This window comes from Vulpes vulpes, chromosome 1 (genome assembly GCF_048418805.1).
Source record: "Vulpes vulpes isolate BD-2025 chromosome 1, VulVul3, whole genome shotgun sequence".
NCBI lineage: Eukaryota > Metazoa > Chordata > Mammalia > Carnivora > Canidae > Vulpes > Vulpes vulpes.
Window position 1 is genome coordinate 80,880,840 of NC_132780.1, and position 20,488 is coordinate 80,901,327.

Genomic DNA, 20,488 nt, shown 5'->3' on the forward strand with positions numbered 1-20,488 from the left:
TAGTCGCCAGAACAAGGCCAGTCTCTATGCCAACAAGATGGCCAAATCCAGCTGGCATAGTAGGTATGGCCCTCGAGTTAAAAATGGTTATTGCATTTTACAGGGTTGTAAAAAAAAAGTGGCAGTGGGGTGAGAGGAAGTGGCAAGAGCCTGTCGAAAGCTCTGTGGCCCACAAAGCTTAAATTACCTATTATCTCACCCTTTCTAGAAAAAGTTTGCTCTGGACTTTTCCAAACATATCTGATCATCTTAAAACTCACTGTGGACACTGTCATGTGTACGGATCCCTGCCGTGGCAAGCCCGTCATAGCATTGTTTTTATTTTTTTACTTTTATTTTGTAATTTTGTAAAGATTTTATTTATTTGTCTGTTTGTTTAGAGAAAGCATGCATGCAAGCAGGGATAGGGGCAGAGGGAGAGGGAGAGAGAGAATCTCAAGCAGACTCTGAGCTGAGTGGGGAGCCAGACGTGGGGCTTGATCTCAGAACCCTGAGATCATGACCAGAGCCAAAATTAGGAGTCAGACACTAAACCAGGTGAGACACCCAAGTGCCCCATAGCATTGTTTTTAATCACGAGAAGTGATTATGGCCTACATCCATGAGCAATTGGACACCTCCCTTAGAATAAATGAAGTGGCCATGATTATTAAAACAGGAAATTCTCACATGTAAAAAGCATGGTGCAGATAGAGAAATGGAGTATGATACTATGTATATGAAGTTTTAAGTGTAGTATCACTTGTGGAACTTACATAAGTAGTAAAAATATAAAGGTACGCATGGGAAGGCTAAAGAACAAATTTAGTTGCCTCTACAAAGGGAAAGGATGGGTCAGCCAGGCCTCCGATTTTATCTAGAATAACAAATAAATAGACAGATGATAGAGATCAGTATTCCAATATCATTGCCTAGATTTTTCTGTATACCAGAAATAGTTTATTATAGTGATTTTTAAAAAATGACTGCTGATCTTCTTAATAGATATTTCAAGAAGCCAAAGCCTTTTAGGATTAATACGTGGATCCCATGAAAGAAACTCCATGTTTTCTGGTTCCTTTTCCAATGATGAATTTATTGAGTGATGAAGGTTTTAAAAATCAGCTGGCTTTTTCTGATCTTAGGGAAAAAAGTCATCAAGGTCCGTGCTTGATCAAGAAGCTTCTCCACCTCTTCTCCCAGAAATCCTTTACCCCTTGGACTTCCTGGCTGAGAAAAGGAAACATCGCTTCTTTCTGGAAACAGCAGGAAATGCGGGTCAACATCTTTATTAAAAGGCTTTGGACAGGTGGAGCCCAATTCAGGGGAGAGCCAGGAGACATGGCCAGTGGGGTGGGGATGAGCAGCGGGTGGGGAGTTGAGAGACAGAGCAGGCCTGCCCTTTCCTGGCTCACAGCCTCAGCTCGCTGGGAGAGAAAAGAAGGCAAGCGAGACAGCAGGAAGAAATCTACAGATGACGCTTCCAGAGACTGGGCTGCCGGAAAGAGGCAAGACCTGTGAATAAAACCTCGAGGCCAGAGGGAGGTCTCTGCTAATTGGAGTATATAATTTAAGAGATGAACATAGACAAAGCCCTCGAGGGATTGACTGCAGGTTTAATTAAGGATGATCTTCCATAACCTTGTCCTTCATTTAAGAACTCTCTCTGTGAGAAATGCTGAGGAAAAGACAGGTGCGCCTCGCTGGATGGATCTCTCCTTCTTTGAACCTTGGATATGAAAGGCCATTTCCCACCTATAATTTGGCCCACTGGGATGGCTATTGGATTTAGGATGGTTGCTCAGCTGCCACCTCCATACCCCAGCCAAATGTGACCCCAAGAGGGAGAGATAACACAAATACATTTCAATATTAAAAAGTGGAAAGTCTAATACACAGGTAACGAAGATCAAAACACAAGTTTTTTTTCAGGTCCCCTAAGCATCTAACTATAGAATATGAGAGCTTGAGAATTCTGGGGTACAGACACTTGTCCTTCACAGGCTGATGCTCCAGGCTTGCTTCTAAAGGCACCTCCTCCTTACAACCTCAGTGCCTGAAGATGTGCCATCCACTCCACTGAATTCCTCTGGCTTCCACACTTGTGGGTTTGCAGAATCAGATGAACCCCAGGAACCAATCAAGAAGGAAAAGGAAGGAGAAAGAACAAGAGTTTTAAGGGTGGTGATCACTATTTTTCCAACTGAAAATGAGCAAGAAAGAGTATTTTGAGTAGCTACGTGTAGTATCTTCCTAATTACAGACTAGTAATAAGGCACTTTTTATATAAAAGGCTTATATACGTGCACAATCTATTATTTTATTTTCCTAATTTCTAGATAAAGAGAGGAAGGGGCAAGCACCTAATGAGGTACCAAAATCACATAGAAAGTAAGCAGCGTGATTCCAAGCCCAACACTGTTGAGTGAGGGGTTGATGAGCACCACATCTTCGCAGCCACTCAAGCTTCCAATCTAATAAACATACTGCCTTGTTTCTGCAAGTGTTTAGCCAGTGCTGGATCTTTTTGCATTAATATTCATTTGCTCTTTTCTTTGCCTGGGGAAAATCACTTGCCCCAGGATACCATGCTGAGTTGTGACAGATCCAAATGTTCTCATTCTATCAACCTCCAAAGGCCCACCTGACCACCCACAGGAAAGTCAAAATAAAGACCATACCTTTCCTCACCCACTTCCTTGCAGTTTTGTCTCTCACAGCCTCCAGTATATTTTCCTCTGCAATGTTTGCATTGTGTCAAGTGTCTTGTGAACGAAATATTCAGAACAATGAACCAGAATCACAAGCTGCTGAATCTAGCACCCAGGGCCTACCTCAATACATGCTTGGTTTTGCTATTTTTTTTTTCTCAATACTGAGAGATGCCCTTACTTTGTTGGGGGAGGCCTATACCACAAGATGGGAGCCAAAAGATACGATGGCCCTACTTCCCTAGCCCAGATAACTGTCCCACTTGGTTTGATTTATAACCACACACAGCTTAACAGAATATGTTTTGTAATCAGGTTGCCCACCTTGAAATAGAAGCTTCACCATCCACTGGATATATGGCATCAGGCTATGTATTCTCTCCAAGCCTCAGTTTCCTTACCTACATAATGGGTACATTATATAGGTAATATATAACTTGCTTCATGAGGCAAGTACAGCTTGAATCCAAGGGCACTAGCATAGCACACTCAGTGAAAGGTAGCTGATGTCGTCATCACTTGTTCAGGGTAAGGTCAGTGATGATGACAGCACCTCTCCCCCAACAACGAAAGCTTGAGCTTGGACAGAGTTTCTCTGCACATAGAGCATGTAGTGGTGGGAGCTAGACAGACAGGACATGCAGAGGCTGGATGCATGCTTCATGGAGCCACCTGAGATGAACAGTAGAAGGGCCATCTTGGGCCTGCTCTAGCCACCTCTAGCCACCTCTGCTTTCCTAGAAAAAAAAATAGACCTCTCCCCCTCTCCCCATTCTTCACCATGTCTTTAGGTGGTGATATAGTTTTACCCTCTGCACTCTCAGGGTCTGCCCTAACCCTTCCTGCTAGAACTGGATACTATTTTTGTCCTTTTTTTCACATTCCCCACAGGCACCCTTTGGGGATCAGGGAACTAAGTTTCAATTGGCCATCAGCCTCTTCCCAGAGGAAAAATGCCTTCTCTGCCAGGGCCTGTTGGAATCTTCCAGTCGCCCTGCACAGTCACCCAGGCAGGCCCAAGCACACTGTCCAGGCAGTGCAGACCACGCTCAGCCAGCCCTGGACACAGGTGTGAGGTTCACAGAGCCACTGGGTAAGGCACCTTCCACAAATGTGTCTTACTCAAACTGTGTTTCCTCACTAAAAGTGAAGATGATCTTCTTGGCAGAAAGTACTCAAACATGGGGCACCTGGGTAGCTGGATCTGTCCAACAGTTGGTTTTGGCTCAGGTCATGATCTCATGCATTGTGGGATTGAGCCCTCCGTCAGCGTTGTGCTCAACTTGAAGTCTTCTTAAGATTCTCTCTCCCTCTGCCTCTGTCCCTCCCCACCGTACTCTCTCTCTCTCCCTAATATAAATAAATCTTAAAAATAAAAAAAGAAAGAAAATACTCAGACACTATAGAAATGTAACCAATAGTAAGTTGTCTCCCCAACAATTGACCCTATACTCTTACCCCAAGATAAGGATTGATGACAATGTAATTCTTCTGTTTCTTAAAATGTATATAATCATATATATTAATATATATTATTATTGTTAATTATATATTAATGTGATATATTATATAATATAATATATTAATATAATAATATATTATTAATATATATATATATACACTGTTTTTAAAAGGTAGAATTATATTAAATCCTCTCTTTTGCCTCTTGAGAACCAACACCATGGATGTTGGTGTATCATTCTTCATAAAACTACCTAATGTGCATGAATTGGCTTCCACTTTTCTCTATTACAAAAACACTAATAAAAAAACTTTCTATGTATATTTGTACAAGTATTAGATACATTTTAAAAAGTAGAACTATTGAATCAAGAAATAGTAACATTTTATATTTTAATAAATATTTCTAAGTTGCCCTCTTAAAGTCTGGTATCAGTTTATATGCCCACCCTGCTCAGTCTTTTGGCAGAGTTTGAACTTCTTTCAGCCTAGATTGTAATTGTAAATGGGATATTACTCTATTAACATCAAGAGCTGCCATAGGAGATAAATGACATTCAAATGACATTCAAATGACCATTGGTAGGGTCTTCATTACCAACCTTTAGCTAGCCCTCACAATTTCACACACCCAGACTCACACCACCCCAGTAAAGAATTGGACAAAAACAAAGATGACTACACTTTAAGGCTCCTACCAGGGGGTATGTGCTGGTTAGCTTGAAGGAGAATGGATGCCCAGTCGATTGTGGGGCCTCTACCACAGACGTGGTGGGAGGATTGCAGGATGCTAGAGGAAGGAGGGCAGGGCAAGAGGCTGAAAAGCTCACCAATTGGTGCCTGCAGACTCCACCAACTCTATTAACCTAAGCTTGTTCCCAAGAGGATTCTTTCTTTTGAAAGCCAGGGCCACCATTTAGGAGGAAGACAGAAGGAGCCACGGCATTATTTTTAAAACTTGATATGTAGTATAGTGATATGTAGTAAAGTATGGGCTTTTCTCCTACCCATTGCTCTTAAACCTTCATTCGCCTTCTTGAGGAGACAATCCCCTCTGACAACTATAGGTAATTTAAAAGCTTTTATGGAGCTTTGGGTAGAACCCAATAAAACCTCCAACCTTGGCCAGTTCAATATAAGCATCTGAAAAGTTAGTCATAAAACATCCTTTCCTAATCCACGGCAGACATTAACATTGACTTCTCCAATTACCAATGAATAACCCTCAAGGACTTTTCACTAAAACTGACAACACAAAAATTGAGCCCCTTAGTAATGAAATTCGTATCTGAGGGAGATATTGGATTGATTATTGGTTAGGATTCTAAAGCCCCTTCATTTCTGCTTGTTTTTCTCTAGGCAGTCATCACTGAATGAACATTAAGCTTGATATTTATTGTTGGCAACAAAATGGGAATTCCATCTCCTTCAGGGTTTCTGCCTTCGGGCCCTGGAGCTCATTAGAAATATGGCTTTGTCTGGTTCACAATTGGGTGGCTGAGCCATTTTGAATCTCAGGTGGTGGCAGTGTGAGCAAATACTTAGGCAGTGGTAATTGCTGCTGCTAACATTACATGTGCAACTGATTTGTGTAGTGGAATTAAGAAGTATCTTTAGTGTTTTTGCTGTACAAAGATCATAAATTATGGGCCAGTGCTTTGGATTAAATGAGACTCATGATGAGACACAAGCAAAAACAGTTAAGAGCTTACTTCCTCTTAGAAGGTATACAATATTTTACAGAATTTAAATTCCCAGCCCAAATGTAACACAATGGCTTTCTTTCTTTGCATGCTTATGAAACAAACAAACAAACAAAAAAATGCTCAAAAGAAGTGGTTTGTCAAGGGACAAGGTATTACCTTCTTTTCTTTTTTTTTTCCCCAGGGACAGGGGGAAAAGTATGGGCTTTCCCCCCACTCATTGCTCTGCACTGTACACCAGTATTCACATGCTTGTCTCAACTTGTTTTTTGATAACCTAAACAAGATAGCAGAAATGAGTGGGAGTGGGGGTTGGGGTGAGGACAGACCTTTCTGCAGGTGCCATTTCATACCTTTCCCCTGGCTAGGCAGTGGTGTTGGCAGTTGAAGCAGACTGTGGAGCTGAACATGTTGGGGGTGAATCTACTCCAGAGGCTTGTGATCATGGGAACCCAAGGGCAGGACCCATCACAACAAGCAGAAGAGGAAAGACACCTGAAATCTACCTCCTAAACAAGCCAACATATGCATGCCAGGGGGAACCAGCCTCTTCCAGGCTTCTTTGCCATGCAGACAGGCCATTACTTGCTTCTGGGGCAGCGTGTCTGGGAGAACCTATCAACCACGGAAGGAATTCGGCAAAGTGGAACATCTGAGTATGAGATGGGAAAGAATAAGTTTGGGAATTTGTTCGGGAAGGTCTGAGGCCAAGGGGGGGGGGGGGGGGCTGGCCTTGTCACCAGCTATTCTGGGACTTCTGGGAACCCTGGCTTCCTGCATGACTGTGGCCTCCAATGTTCCAGGCTCTGATTTTTCAGAAGATCTAGGTATGGACATTTTGAGAACCCAGTGATAGCACAGACCCTCTTCCCTACCATGCCTGTCTGCCACTTTCTGTGTCCTTTCTTTCTGGTACTCTCTCTGGCACATGATCTCTCTGTGGCTCTGTGTGGCCCTGTCTCTCTCTCTCTCTCTCTCTCTCTCTCTCTTTCTCTCTGGCTCTGGCTTTCTCTCTCTCTCTCTCTCTCTCTCCTGTAAAGTTCCACGAGCTGTAGCTGTAGGAACACTTAGCTTAAAGATACTGGCAGGCAGTTCTCAGCACATCTGTCTGCAACAGAAAATAAGATTCGGAAGGGGAAAAAAACAACTAACTATGCTTTTTTTCCCAAGAGTTTGAAGGTTTTGTTCAACTTCTCACTCATCACTAATTTCAGTAAGTTTCTAGGGCTTTGGTGTATTCTGTTAAAGTGATGCAAGCCTACACAATCTATTGTACAAATTTTGGTTCCTGCCCCTGTTGGGAGCACAGCTTAAAAGGGTAAGGCACTGTGCTAAGTGCTATAAAAACATTCCTTAAATATGCATTATCTTATTTATCTCCTTATCTATGAACAATCAGAAAGGGGGTTTTATCAGTAATATTCCCTTTTATAAATCTCATCAGCAGCAAGGGAGCATTTCCTGCTATTAACAATAGAAAAACCAAATAGTAAATCACTTAGTCTCAAGCCACCTGTGACCCAGAGGGGGTTACACTTTCTGTGAAGCACCCTGCGAACTGACAAGAACCATGAGCTCATTTTCTATTTTTGGTTTCAGAAACAACAGGGTGGACTATAATACACAAGGAAATTATGATCAAAAAACTACTTTTGCAGTGGAATTTGGGAATTTGACAATAGCAAGCGATAATGCGCTACTCCTATTATGCAGGCCCGTACTGGAGAGAGATATGAGGCAAGAACTGACATTTGCTTGTATTCTCCATTTCACTCTAAGGAGTCATTTTTGTGTGAAGCAGGTGTGTCTCTCCGTCATGCATTTTCCCTGACCTCCACCAGCGTTCCCTTTTTGCTACTAAGGAGGAGGAAGAGAGAAAGTGGCTTTTGTGAAAGTAAATTCTATCCACAGAACCACCATTTGTGGCATGGAATGTCTTTAACTTCTGACCTTACCCCCATTGAAAATGATTAATCAAGTTAGGGTCTAAATATAAGAAAGTATCTACTAGTTATAAGAATGATACAAATCACACTGATAGGGTCTCAGACTTGACCCTATTACAGGCTGACAAGTTAGCCTGCCTCAGTTTCATGGATGCACCAGACCCCACAATCCTGGGTCAGAGAGAAACAGAGAGTTTGTTAATTGGCAATAGTAGTTGCCCGAGTAACAACACTTTTTGATGTTGATTTCTCCCAGAGCCAAGGCCCAGAGGGGTTTGCGAAGAAGGCTAGGTGATGGTTGTGCAGGCAGTGAGTTGCATTATAGGAGAGAAAACTCTGAATTTAGGGAGCCCACATTTTTTATAATGGGCAAACACCTGCCTGCTCTTTGCCCTAGAGGGAAATACTTATTTCTATCTTCCAATATTGACATTAATTAAAACATGCAGGAACATGACAGGCCTGGGTAGAATTGTTTCCCAACAATGATCACACTGAATTAAAAATATGCATATAAATGAGATCAAGTCTATGTAGCCATGATGTTAAAAGTGCACGTTTCTTTACCCTCATATGCTTGCTAGGACCATCTACCTCTAGAACCGACCAGAACAAGGTCAGACTAAAGGAGGCCATCCAGCAGAGTCACTTAACACCCTGCTTGAAGATCCTGAAGATAAAGGAAAACTGACCAGAGATAAAAGAAATCTGGTCTTATCCAATGGATCCAATGAAAGCACTAGAAAACTGGATTTCCAGGACCTAATTTGTAGCTATTTTAATATTAGTATTCTACTGAAATGCCTATCTGCCATGTTGTAGCGGGAGCACCCACAGAGCCAAGAGAAGTGGTGAACTATCTAGTATTATAAAAACAACTTCTCCCCAGTCAAGATACACCATGGTGGCATAAGAACACTGAGGAAGTGAAACATTTCCAGCACTTGTGTCTGAATAGCGGTGCAAGTGGTGCAAGGAAACTCCGTGAAGTCTGGATAGGTCTTACTCATAGAGAACTATGAGAAGCCACCCAGTTTTTCACAGGGAAATTACAAACACACCGTAAGTGATATCCTGAATTCCAAAGGAAGTGGCACTAGTTCTTACTAATAACTGCAGGATCATCGTAAATTCAGGAAGAAAGCACTAGGGGAGAAAACCTGTATTCCTGTCAGTGTCCAACTTGCAACTGGCTTTCACAAAGTTCCAGTTACCAAATACATTAAATTCTTTTGCTTTTTTAGACAGACCGCAGACAAGGGGTCCCCCCACCCCCACAGTACTTTCCACCAGGCTCTCTTAGCCCATTTGTGCCATTAGAGGGACCTGAGTGTAGTGACCCAAGACAGGGGCAAAAGGAGGAGACAATGGGGATGTGAAGTAGGGAGACAGCACCTCCAAAGTGGCTGCACTCAGAGAAGGTTCCTGAGAAGTGGGGGGAATCCCCAGGATCGTTGACTCAGAAGCAAAAACGATGTAAGGGTAGAGATGTGTCCGTCAGCTGTGCGGCCTGCCTTTCCCCCAAGCTGTCAGGCACACACAGTAAAGGCTGGTTCAGGGCCCCAGGGTCTTGCTGAGCAATACTTGGAGGGACAGCAGAAAGAAAGGCATATCCCAGCGGGCTGGACGGGAGCAGTGCCCACCACAGAACTAAGCCATGGGGCAAACTTCAGCCCCCGCTGGCAGCCTCGCCTGTGCCATGGAAGGGGAGGGGGCAACCCTTAGATGCAATCCCACCCGCTTCTCTGAGTGGTGCACCAAGTGCCTGGGACAGATTGGCTACTCTAGGCGGTGGCCCTTTGGTCAGTGTCCTCGGGGAGATGGTAGTCATCGCTCAAGAATAGCTCATGTTCCCAACCATTGTGTCTTCTTGGAAAGAGCTGATACAATCATGTACTCATCTGTTAATAACTGATTCTGCACAGCACACAATCTCTTATGGGGATTTGAGGTAGCAAATGAAAATCAGATATCCCAGTGTTACAGGAATTGAGAAAGAATTTCCTCCAGATGTTCTTTCTCCCAATTTTACCTCCTCTGGAAACTGTTGGCAGGTACTCTATGCTGAGCTACCAAGGCCAAGTCCAGGAATTTTTTTGTCAGGGGGAAAGTGAAGAAGAGCCTGGGGACAGAGGGGAGCCCAGCTACAAAGTCTGGCTGTGCTGCTCCTCAGGAGCTGGGGGTCTCTGTTCTCAGGAGTGGCGGAGAACCCATAGGTGGCTGAGGACCCACTCCAACCACAGAGCCTCCCACTCCCCACCTCTCAGCTCTGGGGCTCGGATCACTTTAGATGCAGCTCCTGGCTTTCATTCCTGTGGGGGGAACTGAGAACAAACCCCCTGCAAGGGGCAGGAAAGCTAAATGGTCAAGGGGCTTAGAGGCAGACAGCAGCACTGGTCTTGAAGGTCCGTTCTGGGGCCATGGGAACTCCAGGAAATTGCTGAATGATTCTGAGTTTATCTTCTCTTCTATAAAATGAGGCTAATGCAATCTACCTCCATAAGATTAATGTTAGGATTAAATGTGGTAAGGAAGGTAAGCACTCAGCACAGTAATAAGTAAATGGGGACTATTATGATGATTTTTTATAAATGGATAAAGTTTAAACTTGGATTTCTCAATGCTCAAGTGGAAGACTAAGCCAGAAGTTGGGTACTTTGGGGTCATTCCCCTGGTGCTGGATTATAGTTTCTCTCCAGCAGAAGGTAGAACGAGAAATAATAAATGTGCTAATGCCACAGCTGCCATCCACGGTAACAGCATCCATGTTGTGAGCTGAGGCCAGTGAGGTCAAACGTGTGTGCCAGACTCCACAAGAATGATCCAATGGGTCAGCTGGTGCTCAATCTGGGAGCTTGAAAAAACAAACAAACAAAAAAAACCTAAGGTCTGCTTCTTTAAATTGTGATTAAATTGGTCAGGACTTGCTTTTAAAACTCCTCAGGTGATGCAAATGTGCATTCAGGCCTAAGAACCACTATCCCAGCCAGGAAGGAAACAGTTGAGTTTTTGTGAAGCATCTTTAGTCATATTTATTCAGTTGGCAAACATGTATTGATCCCTTTGATGGGCCAACTTCATGCTTTGGTGCTTGATTTATAAGATTGGGTCTCAATCTCAAAGATCCTAGAGTCTAACAGAAGAGACAAACAGGTGAATAGACAGCAATAATGTGGTGTGTATATGCTGGGATGAGGTAGTAAATACTAGAAGCTCTGGACATACTTAGGAAGTGATATAGACCAGCTTCCAGATAAAGCCTTTGGATGGTGAGGTTATTCCAGACTGAGGCAACAGTTTTTGCAAAGCCTCAGAGGAGAAAATATATATGCTCTAGAACTCTAGTCATTCAACAGGACTGGATATTAGAAGATCAAAAAAGGAGGCGGGAGAAGCAGGGACCAATTCCTTACAAGGAATGTGGAGAAGTTTGGGTTTTAAGTAAGGGGTGGAGTGATCCCAGCTGTCTTTCTGGCTACTGGGTGGAGAACAGATCAGAGGTAAGCAAGTCTGGACATGGGGAAACCAATTTCAAGATGGTTGCAGGAACCAAGGCAAGATTTAACAAGGGATAGATATGAGAGGTATGAGCAGAGGAAGAAGAGCCTGGTGAATGAGGGCGTGTTGAGGGCAGAGATGAGGAGCCAAGGAGGAGGTCCTGTTCAGAAGGAGTCAGGTGATGCCAGGCCTTGGGGAGGGAAGGAAGAGTATGTATTATGTGGCAGGATCAAAGGGCCTCTTGCTTCATCAGCTCATAACTTTGGGCTGGTCAGCCCTAGTAGAAATCCTGCAAATTCAGTATTTTTCTGTGTTTATAGGATGCACGGCATTCCAACAATAACTGGAATAGTTGGTTAATTTGAAATTTTCTTGAGAATTTTTATCAGATGGGTAAAAGGTAGTTATAATTAAACGCAAAGCACATGGCCTGAGAGAGGGTTGAAACAGAAGCCAGGCAGGACCAAACACACAGAGCTCCTCCTCCGTTTCCTTCCCAACCCAGGAATGTTGCTTTCAGCAACCTTGCTTTCATCAGGAGAGAACCAGGGTCAAATGCCTGAAAATACCTGGAAAACAAAAAGCTAGGTATATGTGCTTGGTACCCCTGTCTGCAGAACATCTCACACAGAAAAATTATCATTTGAACAGGTTTTGCAATGCAAGTGTGTAAGCAGAGTCGTAAGCAGCTCCATTTATTTCAGTAAATAGCTTGTAAATAAATCATTGGTAAACATTACAAAATTAAATACATTTTCAAAAGCTTGCCAGTATACATAAAATTCACAAACATAGTTCTTTTAAAAAATAAAATATGTTCAGAGCACCCTTGATATAAAATGTCTGACTCCTGTCCTCTGACAGGGCCCCCTAGAGACATCTTACAGTAGATGGGGTTTCTGTGGGGGAGGCGGTGGAGGCCTCCTTGGGGAAGGGAAGAGTTTCTCCTCTGACCTTTTACCCAGCCCACATCGTCTGACGTTTGATCCTTCTCCAAGGAGCTGATCTATAACCAGGAGGCACAGGGCAGGCGCCCCACACCTCGCTCCAAGCAAGGAGACTGGGGTGCATCATTAGGGCCAAGAGCCAGAAGCCTCAGGATATGCCATTGAGAGGAGCCAGAAATGCAATTTCCACCATCCTTCCAAACCAGCGGATGCTCTTGCATCAACTTTCTTGAAGGAAGGTGAGGCTTTCTCACCTCCACATCATTCAACCCTCAGCTCACTCGCACCGCTCTAATGCTGCCCAGGCACAGAAATGACCAGATCGACTTCTAAGGAGGAAGATACTTAATTTGCTAGCTTCCACATGACCTGCTTTCGTGGAGAGAGAGAGTAATACACAGTATTTGGTTGAAAGCAGAGAATTCATTGCTACACAGTGCTTCCTTTCCCCATTGCAAAACACCACTCAGCATGGGCTTTTCTTTAAAATCTGAATAGTTCTTCAAATTAAGGATTCATAAAACTTTAAAATACCACAAACGAGGCAATAAGTACATGACCTGGCAAAGCATCCCAATTAATGAAATAATATAAAGTCCATGAATTAAGCCCTTGACCAACTCAACTCCATGTGGTGTAGCTCATTAAAATAACAGATACACTGACTTCTTTCACTTTGGTGCATAAAGTGAATGCTGACGGTCAGCAGCATTCACATGAAGAATATCCAGTGGCCTCTTGAAAATACATGTGCTGTGACCTTCAATTAAAGGACAACCACAAGTTTATTCCATCAATGTGAAATAAAACTCACGTCTACAGTTCAACTTAGTCATGTGTGGATATATACAAGTACGAGAAATTCGGCATCTGAGACAGTTGTACAATTTAAGAAAAAGATTACCAAACTCGTAAGAAAACCACCATCCCTGTATAGTTAGGTCCTAAACCTTTGATTTTACAAAGAAAATGTTGCCTGGCCCAGCCCATTCTTGCATGTCTGCCTGGTTCAAAACCCATGGTTGGGCTGAAACCAGAGTCATGATGTTCTTGCTATTAAAATAATACACTAATAGAACCCTTCAAAACAAAAAAGGAACACTCTTGAATAAATGTCTAATAGACACCCCCCTCCCCCAAAAAAAGTTTCTCATAAGGGCAACTATGCTTTAATAAATGTCTTCATGAAGCCCAAATCCCAGGACCCATCTTCGTCTCTGGGAGAGTTCCACCCTGTGTTAGAATTATCCGGTCTTCTTCTGCGGAGGGTTCAGTTTCCTCATGCCTCTTATCCGAGAGAGCAGCTCCTGGATAAATTCCTAAAAGAGATCAGAAGAAGTTAATATGACAAGCTCACTCTACTAAAATTGGGAATTAAAATATGCTTGAGGTCACTAAGGTCAGTGGCAGTTAATGTGAGTTGATGAGTTTGGTTGGAGGTATCAATCCCAGCTGCCTTGATAGAGGACTTTTTTTTTTTTTTTGAAGATTTTATTTATTTATTCACAAGAGACAGAGAGAGAGAGAGAGAGGCAGGGACAAAGGCAGAGGGAGACCTGAGCCAAAGGCAGACACTCAACCACTGAGCCACCCAGGTGTCCCAATAGAGGACATTTTTAAACAAATGAAGTGTGCTTAAACCTCACATCACGATCAATGCCTCACCCTGCTCTCTTCACTCACTGACCTTATCTATATGGCCTTTGAAGGCACATGTGGTTTAGATCAGCCTTCTCAACCTTTAATAAACCTTTAATATGAGCATACAAATCACCCAGGGAGCTTGTAGATTCTGGTTTAGTAGGCTAGGTTGGGGCCGGAAATTCTGCATTTCTAACTAGCTGGCTGTGCCTATGTTAGTCTCTGGATCATACCTGGGCTTGACCAGTGGTTCACAAATGTAAGTCCTCATTAGAATCACCAGGGGTACTTATTAAACCACAGAGTGCTGCGCCCCCAATTTTCTGATTCAGTAGTTCTGGGGCGGGGCCTGAGAATGTGCATCTCTAACACGTTCCCAAGTGACACCTGCTGTTGATTCCAGGATCATACTGAGACCACTGATCTAGATCTCAAAAGAATCTTTTGACTTTTTCTGACTGCAAATCAGTTTTTTTTAAAAGCCAAACACATTTTACATTTACAATTCAGTACATTCAAACGCATATCTGAAATAAAAATCTCAAGAACGAATACTTAATATTTATAATACATCCTATATTTTCTCTTTTAATCTAATTTCATTTAAAGGGTAATGCTGAGGGAGATCCACTAAAATAATTTCATGTCCTAGTCATAGATGAACACCCAATGACTAAAGAACAGTCTAGAATGGTTCCTACTTTATACCATCAGGAATCTTTCACTGCTGCCTTCTGTTTAAAATGATTTGGCTACCTAAAAAGTCATATTTATTAGATAATAATTACTTTGTCTTCCTATTTTATATTTGCCACAGACAAAGAAGACAGCCAGACTTTCTGATCAGCAAGTGGTGGTTGGTGAATGACGGGACTGGGTACATCAGGAATTTATCGAGAACAAAAATGCTAAGAAATCTTCCTTTCTATTTGGCCTACTGAAAAACCACTCTCAAGCCCCCCTCCCAATCACAGCCCTTAGTACAAGCTCCCAGGCCAGGTGATTCCAGAAACTACTCTCCAGCTCGAAAACACAATAAGCTTAACATTTAGTATGTTGTTAGCCACACAAATTTCTTTTTCTTTTTATAATTTTTTGCAATTATAAATTAATATGTGCTTTTTCTAAACAACTTAAGAAAATATAAGCCAGCAACAATTACTCCTTAGAATGAACCACTAATGTATATTCTCCTATGAAAATGGTTTTTACCTAATTAAGATCACACCATATAAATAAGTTCTTTTCTTCAATTTAGCATTATGTAAGAAGCTTTCTCCCACAACATTAAATAGCCTTCTAAAAATTAACTTCAATGGTTATATGATCCTTTATTATATAGATGTTCTGCAATCTGCTTACTAGAATACGTGGTTGGTTCCTGACTTTTTCAGAATTATAAACAATGCCACAAGAAACATCCCTGTGCATAAATCTGCAGTTTAGGGACGCCTGAGTGGCTCAGCGGTTAAGTGCCTGCCTTCAGCCCAGTGCATGATCCTGAAGTCCTGGGATCGAGTCCTACATCCGGCTCCCTGTAGGGAGCCTGCTTCTCCCTCTGCCTGTGTGTCTCTGCCTCTCTCTCTCTCTGTGTCTCTCATGAATAAATAAAATATTTTTTAAAAAATCTGCAGTTTAGATTATTCTCTTTGTAGAGCTTGTCCAGAGAACGAGAACATTTTCATCACCACTATTTCTGACCTTGGCCAGAATGGAACACATGAAATAAAAGGAGGCCCTATTTTAACTTCCTGAACACTATTTTATCTAATTTAAAGAATTTTCTAGGATAAAATAATGCCAAATTTTCATACTTATATTCAATTTGCACTTTGTAAATTTAACACATTTCCTATTTCTCCTCTTGATATATGGTTTCGACAATATAGTGTGAAACATACAGTTTCAGTTTCATTGTTTTGGGAATCTACTACTCAAATGACTCCTGTAGAAAGTTCCAGCATTTCAGTGTAGATCTCCTTTTTTTTTTTTTCAAGCAAAGGCCAGAATCACAAATCCTTTCACTTATCTTGTTAATAAGTAGCAATTCTTCTGCACTACTCCTATAACATATTTTCAAAAAGATTATAAAAATAAAGATCAAATATTAGAAGGAATAATATACCCTAAACTACAGACTTTTCTCCTTCAAGACAAAAGTAATTTGGTAATTTAAATAAAATACAAATTATCTCAAAGAACCAATCATAGTATACATTCATGTCAGTGATTAAAAATATCAATAAATAACTTGTATTTATATTTAACATCAATGAAACTCTAAAATTTTATATTAACTAATTTTATGTCTACACATTAATATACTGTATTTTACATATTTCTAAATGTTCATTAAATTTGCATAATGAGGTACTCCGCTAAGTTAAAAAAAAATAGCAAGACCAATACTTATTCCCCATATAGAAACTTGCACAGAAGGATTTTAATGAGTACAGATGATCCTCAAAGAAGATCCAAGAATCTTTAATCAAAAATATTTTGAGGGGCGCCTGGGTGCCTCACTTGGTTAAATGTCTGCCTTCAGCTCAGGTCATGATCCCAGAGTCCTGGAATTGAGCCCCACAATGGGCTCCCTGCTCAGCGAGGGGCCTCCTTTTCCCTCTGCCTCTGCCGCTCCCCCAATTTGTGTGCTCTCTCTCACTCTCTCTCTCTCTCTCCCTGGTGCTTTCTCTCAAATAAATAAAATCATTTTTAAAAAATACTTTGATAGCTTGTTCATATTACTCAAAAATTCTTTAGGTAACTAACAATATACCTCATTTACTTCCAAAACAGATCACTTAGACTTGGGTTGTGGACACTAATCAAGTCACAGAAAGGCTACCCCTTTGAGGAAATGACACCTGATGGGAGATGTGAATTAACAAAGGGAGGCCAGCCTGGAGAAAGTTGAGGGTCTGGGTCACAGAACACATGCAAAGGCCCTGCAGATAAACAAGCAAGGAAGTGGGTGTTCCTGGCACAGAAAGGCCAAGTCAAGTGGGGCAGGAGCCATGCTGGGGATGCTAGGGTCAGCTTGCCAGGGCCTCGCTGCCCACAATACAGTGCTGAGAGAGTATTCTTGATGCAATGGACAGCTTTTAAGTAGGGAAGCAACATCGTCTGATTTTGGCTTTTAAAAGCCCTCTGTGGGGATCGCTGGGTGGCTCAGAGGCTTAGTGCCTGCCTTTGGCCCAGGGTGTGATCCTGGAGACCCGGGATTGAGTCCCACATCGGGCTCCCTGCATGGAGCCTGCTCCTCCCTCTGCCTATGTCTCTGTGCCTCTCTCTCTCTCTCTCCCTCTCTCTTTGTGTGTCTCTCATGAATAAATGAATAAAAATCTTTAAAAAAATAAAACAAAAGCCCTCTGTGGGGCAGCCTGGGTGGCTTAGCAGTTTAGAGCTGCCTTCAGCCCAGGGCATGATCCTGGAGACCTGGGATCGAGTCCCACATCGGGCTCCCTGAATGGAGCCTGCTTCTGCCTCTGCCTGTGTCTCTGCCTCTCTCTCTCTCTCTCTCTCATGAAGAAATAAAAATCTTTTAAAAAAATAAATAAAAAATAAAAGCCCCCTGTGACTGCCATGTGGAGTACAGGCTGTATAAAAACAAGATTGAAAGATAGGCTAGTTTGGGGATTTTGCAGAGATTCAGGCAAGGGATGCCCAGCCTTAAAGGCAATGAAAATTAAGCAGGATCCATTTCAGAGTCAGAGTCACTAGACTGTGTTGCTAAAATGAATGGGACTTCCAATAAAATGGGGAGATGGGACAAGGAAAAAGGGGGATTAAGGTAACCATTATGCTGAAATGAGGAAAACCCAGAGGGTACCTATTAGACACATGAGGGGATCTCAGGAAGACAGTTCAACATGACTTGGTGTCTTAGCTCAACGGCTGAAGTCATAAAGCTACGCATCACTTGCATCTAAACTAGTAGCTTTCAGGACGCCTGGGTGGCTCAGTGGTTGAGTATCTGCCTTCAGATCAGGTCATGATCCCAGGATCCTGGGATCAAGTCCCACAAAGGGCTCCCCATGGGGACCCAGCTTCTCCCTCTGCCTATGTTTCTGCCTCTCTTTCTGTGTCTCTCATGAGTAAATAAATAAAATCTTAAAAAAAAATAAATCAGTGGCTTTCAACTAAAAAACACAACTCCTAAAAAACTACATGTGATCCATACATAGTTACATCAGCTAGTTCACAAAGAAACAAGCCTGAAACAAAGGTTTCTTGAAAAGATGTAACTCTTACGATATGTGATACCCCTTGATATTTTATTTGAAAAAAAAAAAAAAGGGTCAAGGCCAACTCATAGGTTACCACCCATAGTTTGTAAATACAATGATCTAGACCAAGGCTAATGAATGCAGAAGCCCCCAACCACATAGACAAGTAGTATAAATATAATAATATAAATATAGATATATACTTATAGTATATTCATATGTAATAAATATGCCTATATTCTATAATATAAATGATACAGTGTAACTATTTAAATGTAAATGAATTAAGACAAATACAATTTAAAATTCAGTTCCTTATTCCCACTAGTCACATTCCAAATAGTCAGTAGCCATCTATGGCTAGTGGCCACCATACTAGACACTAGGGCTATAGAATATTTCCATCATTTCAAAAAAAAGATTTTATAAAGATTGTGTTTATTTATTCATGAGAGACAGAGAGAGAGAGAGAGAGAGAGAGAGAGAGAGAGAGGCAGAGACACAGGCAGAGGGAGAAGCAGGCTCCTCGCAGGGAAGCCTGACATGGGACTCGATCCCCGGTCTCCAGGATCATGCCCTGGGCTGAAGGCAGTGCTAAACCACTGAGCCACCTGGGCTGCCCCATTTCAGAAAATTCTATTGGACAGCACAGGTGGCAATGCTTTGAATTGCAAGGCTCCATGAGATAAGCTTGGAAGAAAGTGTAAATAGAGAAGAAAAGAGGGCTGAAGACCAAGGCCAGAGGTCCCCTAGCAAGTGAAGTCTGGGAGAAGTGCTGGGGCCAGTGAAGGAGACTGAAAAGGAGAAAGCAATGAGGAGGGGGAAAAGCAAAAGAGTGTGCTGTTAAGAAGTCAAGAACATGCTTCTAGAAAGAAGAGGTGCTCAATCAAGCCAGGTACCAATAAGAGGTTAAGTAAGTTAAGATAAATTCAAAACCATAGAGTTGCCAAGAAAGAGGCCACAGTGTCCTACTTAGGAGAAGTTAGTAGACTGGCTGGGATGGAAACTCCCACCACTAAAACGTCCTCTGTGACTTTTTCTTGGTAAACAGATTTATTAAGGTATAAATGGCATGCCATAAACTACACATTTTAAGGCATACAACCACAAGTACACCATCCGTGCAATCAACATAATGGACACATTCAATTCCTTCAGAAGTATCTTCATGCCCTTTGGCAATCCCTCTCTCCTCCCTCTGCTCTTCTTATTCCCAGGAAAACTCTGTCACTATTAAATTAACTTGCATTTTCTAGAGTTTTATACAAATGGAACCATAATACTACATACTTTTTAGTCTTCTATTTTGGGGGTTTCTTTCATTCAACATAATTATTTTGAGATTCAGCAAAATTTTAATTGCACATTTATTTTTATTATTATTATTATTACTAAGTAGCATTTTGTTGTATTGGAGTACCAGTTTGTTTATCCACTCACCTGTTGATGGAAATTTGGGTTGTTTTCAGTACAGGGCTATTATAAACAAAGTTGTTTAAAATAAAATATCCATGTAAAACTCTGTATGGAACATGCTTTGATTTCTTTTGGGTAAATATTAGGATTAGGATGGCTGAACTGCTGATTTATTTGTTTGTCTTTATGGCAATATCACTCTGTCTTCTAAGTATAGGTTTACAAGTCCTAAAATCAGGTAATGTTAGTCTGCCATCTTTGTTGATACATATTGTTTTGGCTATTCTAAGTCCTTTAAATTTCCTTAAGAATTTTAGAATCAATTCATTATTTTATACAAAACAAAAACAAACAAAAAACGCTGCTGGGATTTTGGTTGAGACTGCATTGAATTTATAAATCACTCTGTGGTAAAGACAATGAATGTTCTCAGCAACATTTTATAGTTCTCAGTGTACATCTTTTGTCATATTTATTCCTAAATGTTTAATATTGTTGATGTCACTATAAGTGGTACATTTTTATTTCCAATCATTGCCAGCAATAGATTTTCATATATTTACCTCCTATTCTGCAAGCTTGTTGAACTCACTTGTTAGTTCTAGCACCTTTCTGTAGACCTTTTGCAGATGTTCTTTCTAGAGTTTAGGGATTTCCCTTCTATTCCTAGGTTGGCTGAGAATTTTTAACCAGGAATAGGGAGATTTATCAATTGTATTGTTCTTTTCAGAGAATGAGCTTTTCTTTCACAGATTTTCCTTATTGGTTTTCTTTTTTATATTCACAGATTTCTGCTTTCATTTTCATTATTTTCTTTCTTCACCTTACTCTGAGTTTAATTTGTTCCTTTTTTTCCTAGTTTCCAGGATAGATTCTAAAGTCATTTGAAACCTTTCCCAATATAGACAGTGTTATATATTCACCTCTAAGCACTGCTTCTCACAAATTTTGATATAATGA

The 20,488-nt window shown here is 41.5% G+C and overlaps 1 protein-coding gene across 1 annotated transcript in view; it reads right to left on the bottom strand.

The window, feature by feature from the left end:
• Window positions 1–11,977: 11,977 nt before the first annotated feature.
• Window positions 11,978–20,488, bottom strand: part of PPP1R14C (protein phosphatase 1 regulatory inhibitor subunit 14C) — an 85,616-nt gene continuing 77,105 nt past the window's right edge. The window contains exon 4 of the mRNA XM_025997817.2: window positions 11,978–13,564. Coding sequence (XP_025853602.2) covers window positions 13,490–13,564 — 75 coding nt within the window. The 3' untranslated portion in view covers window positions 11,978–13,489. The remainder of the gene's footprint in view (window positions 13,565–20,488) is intronic.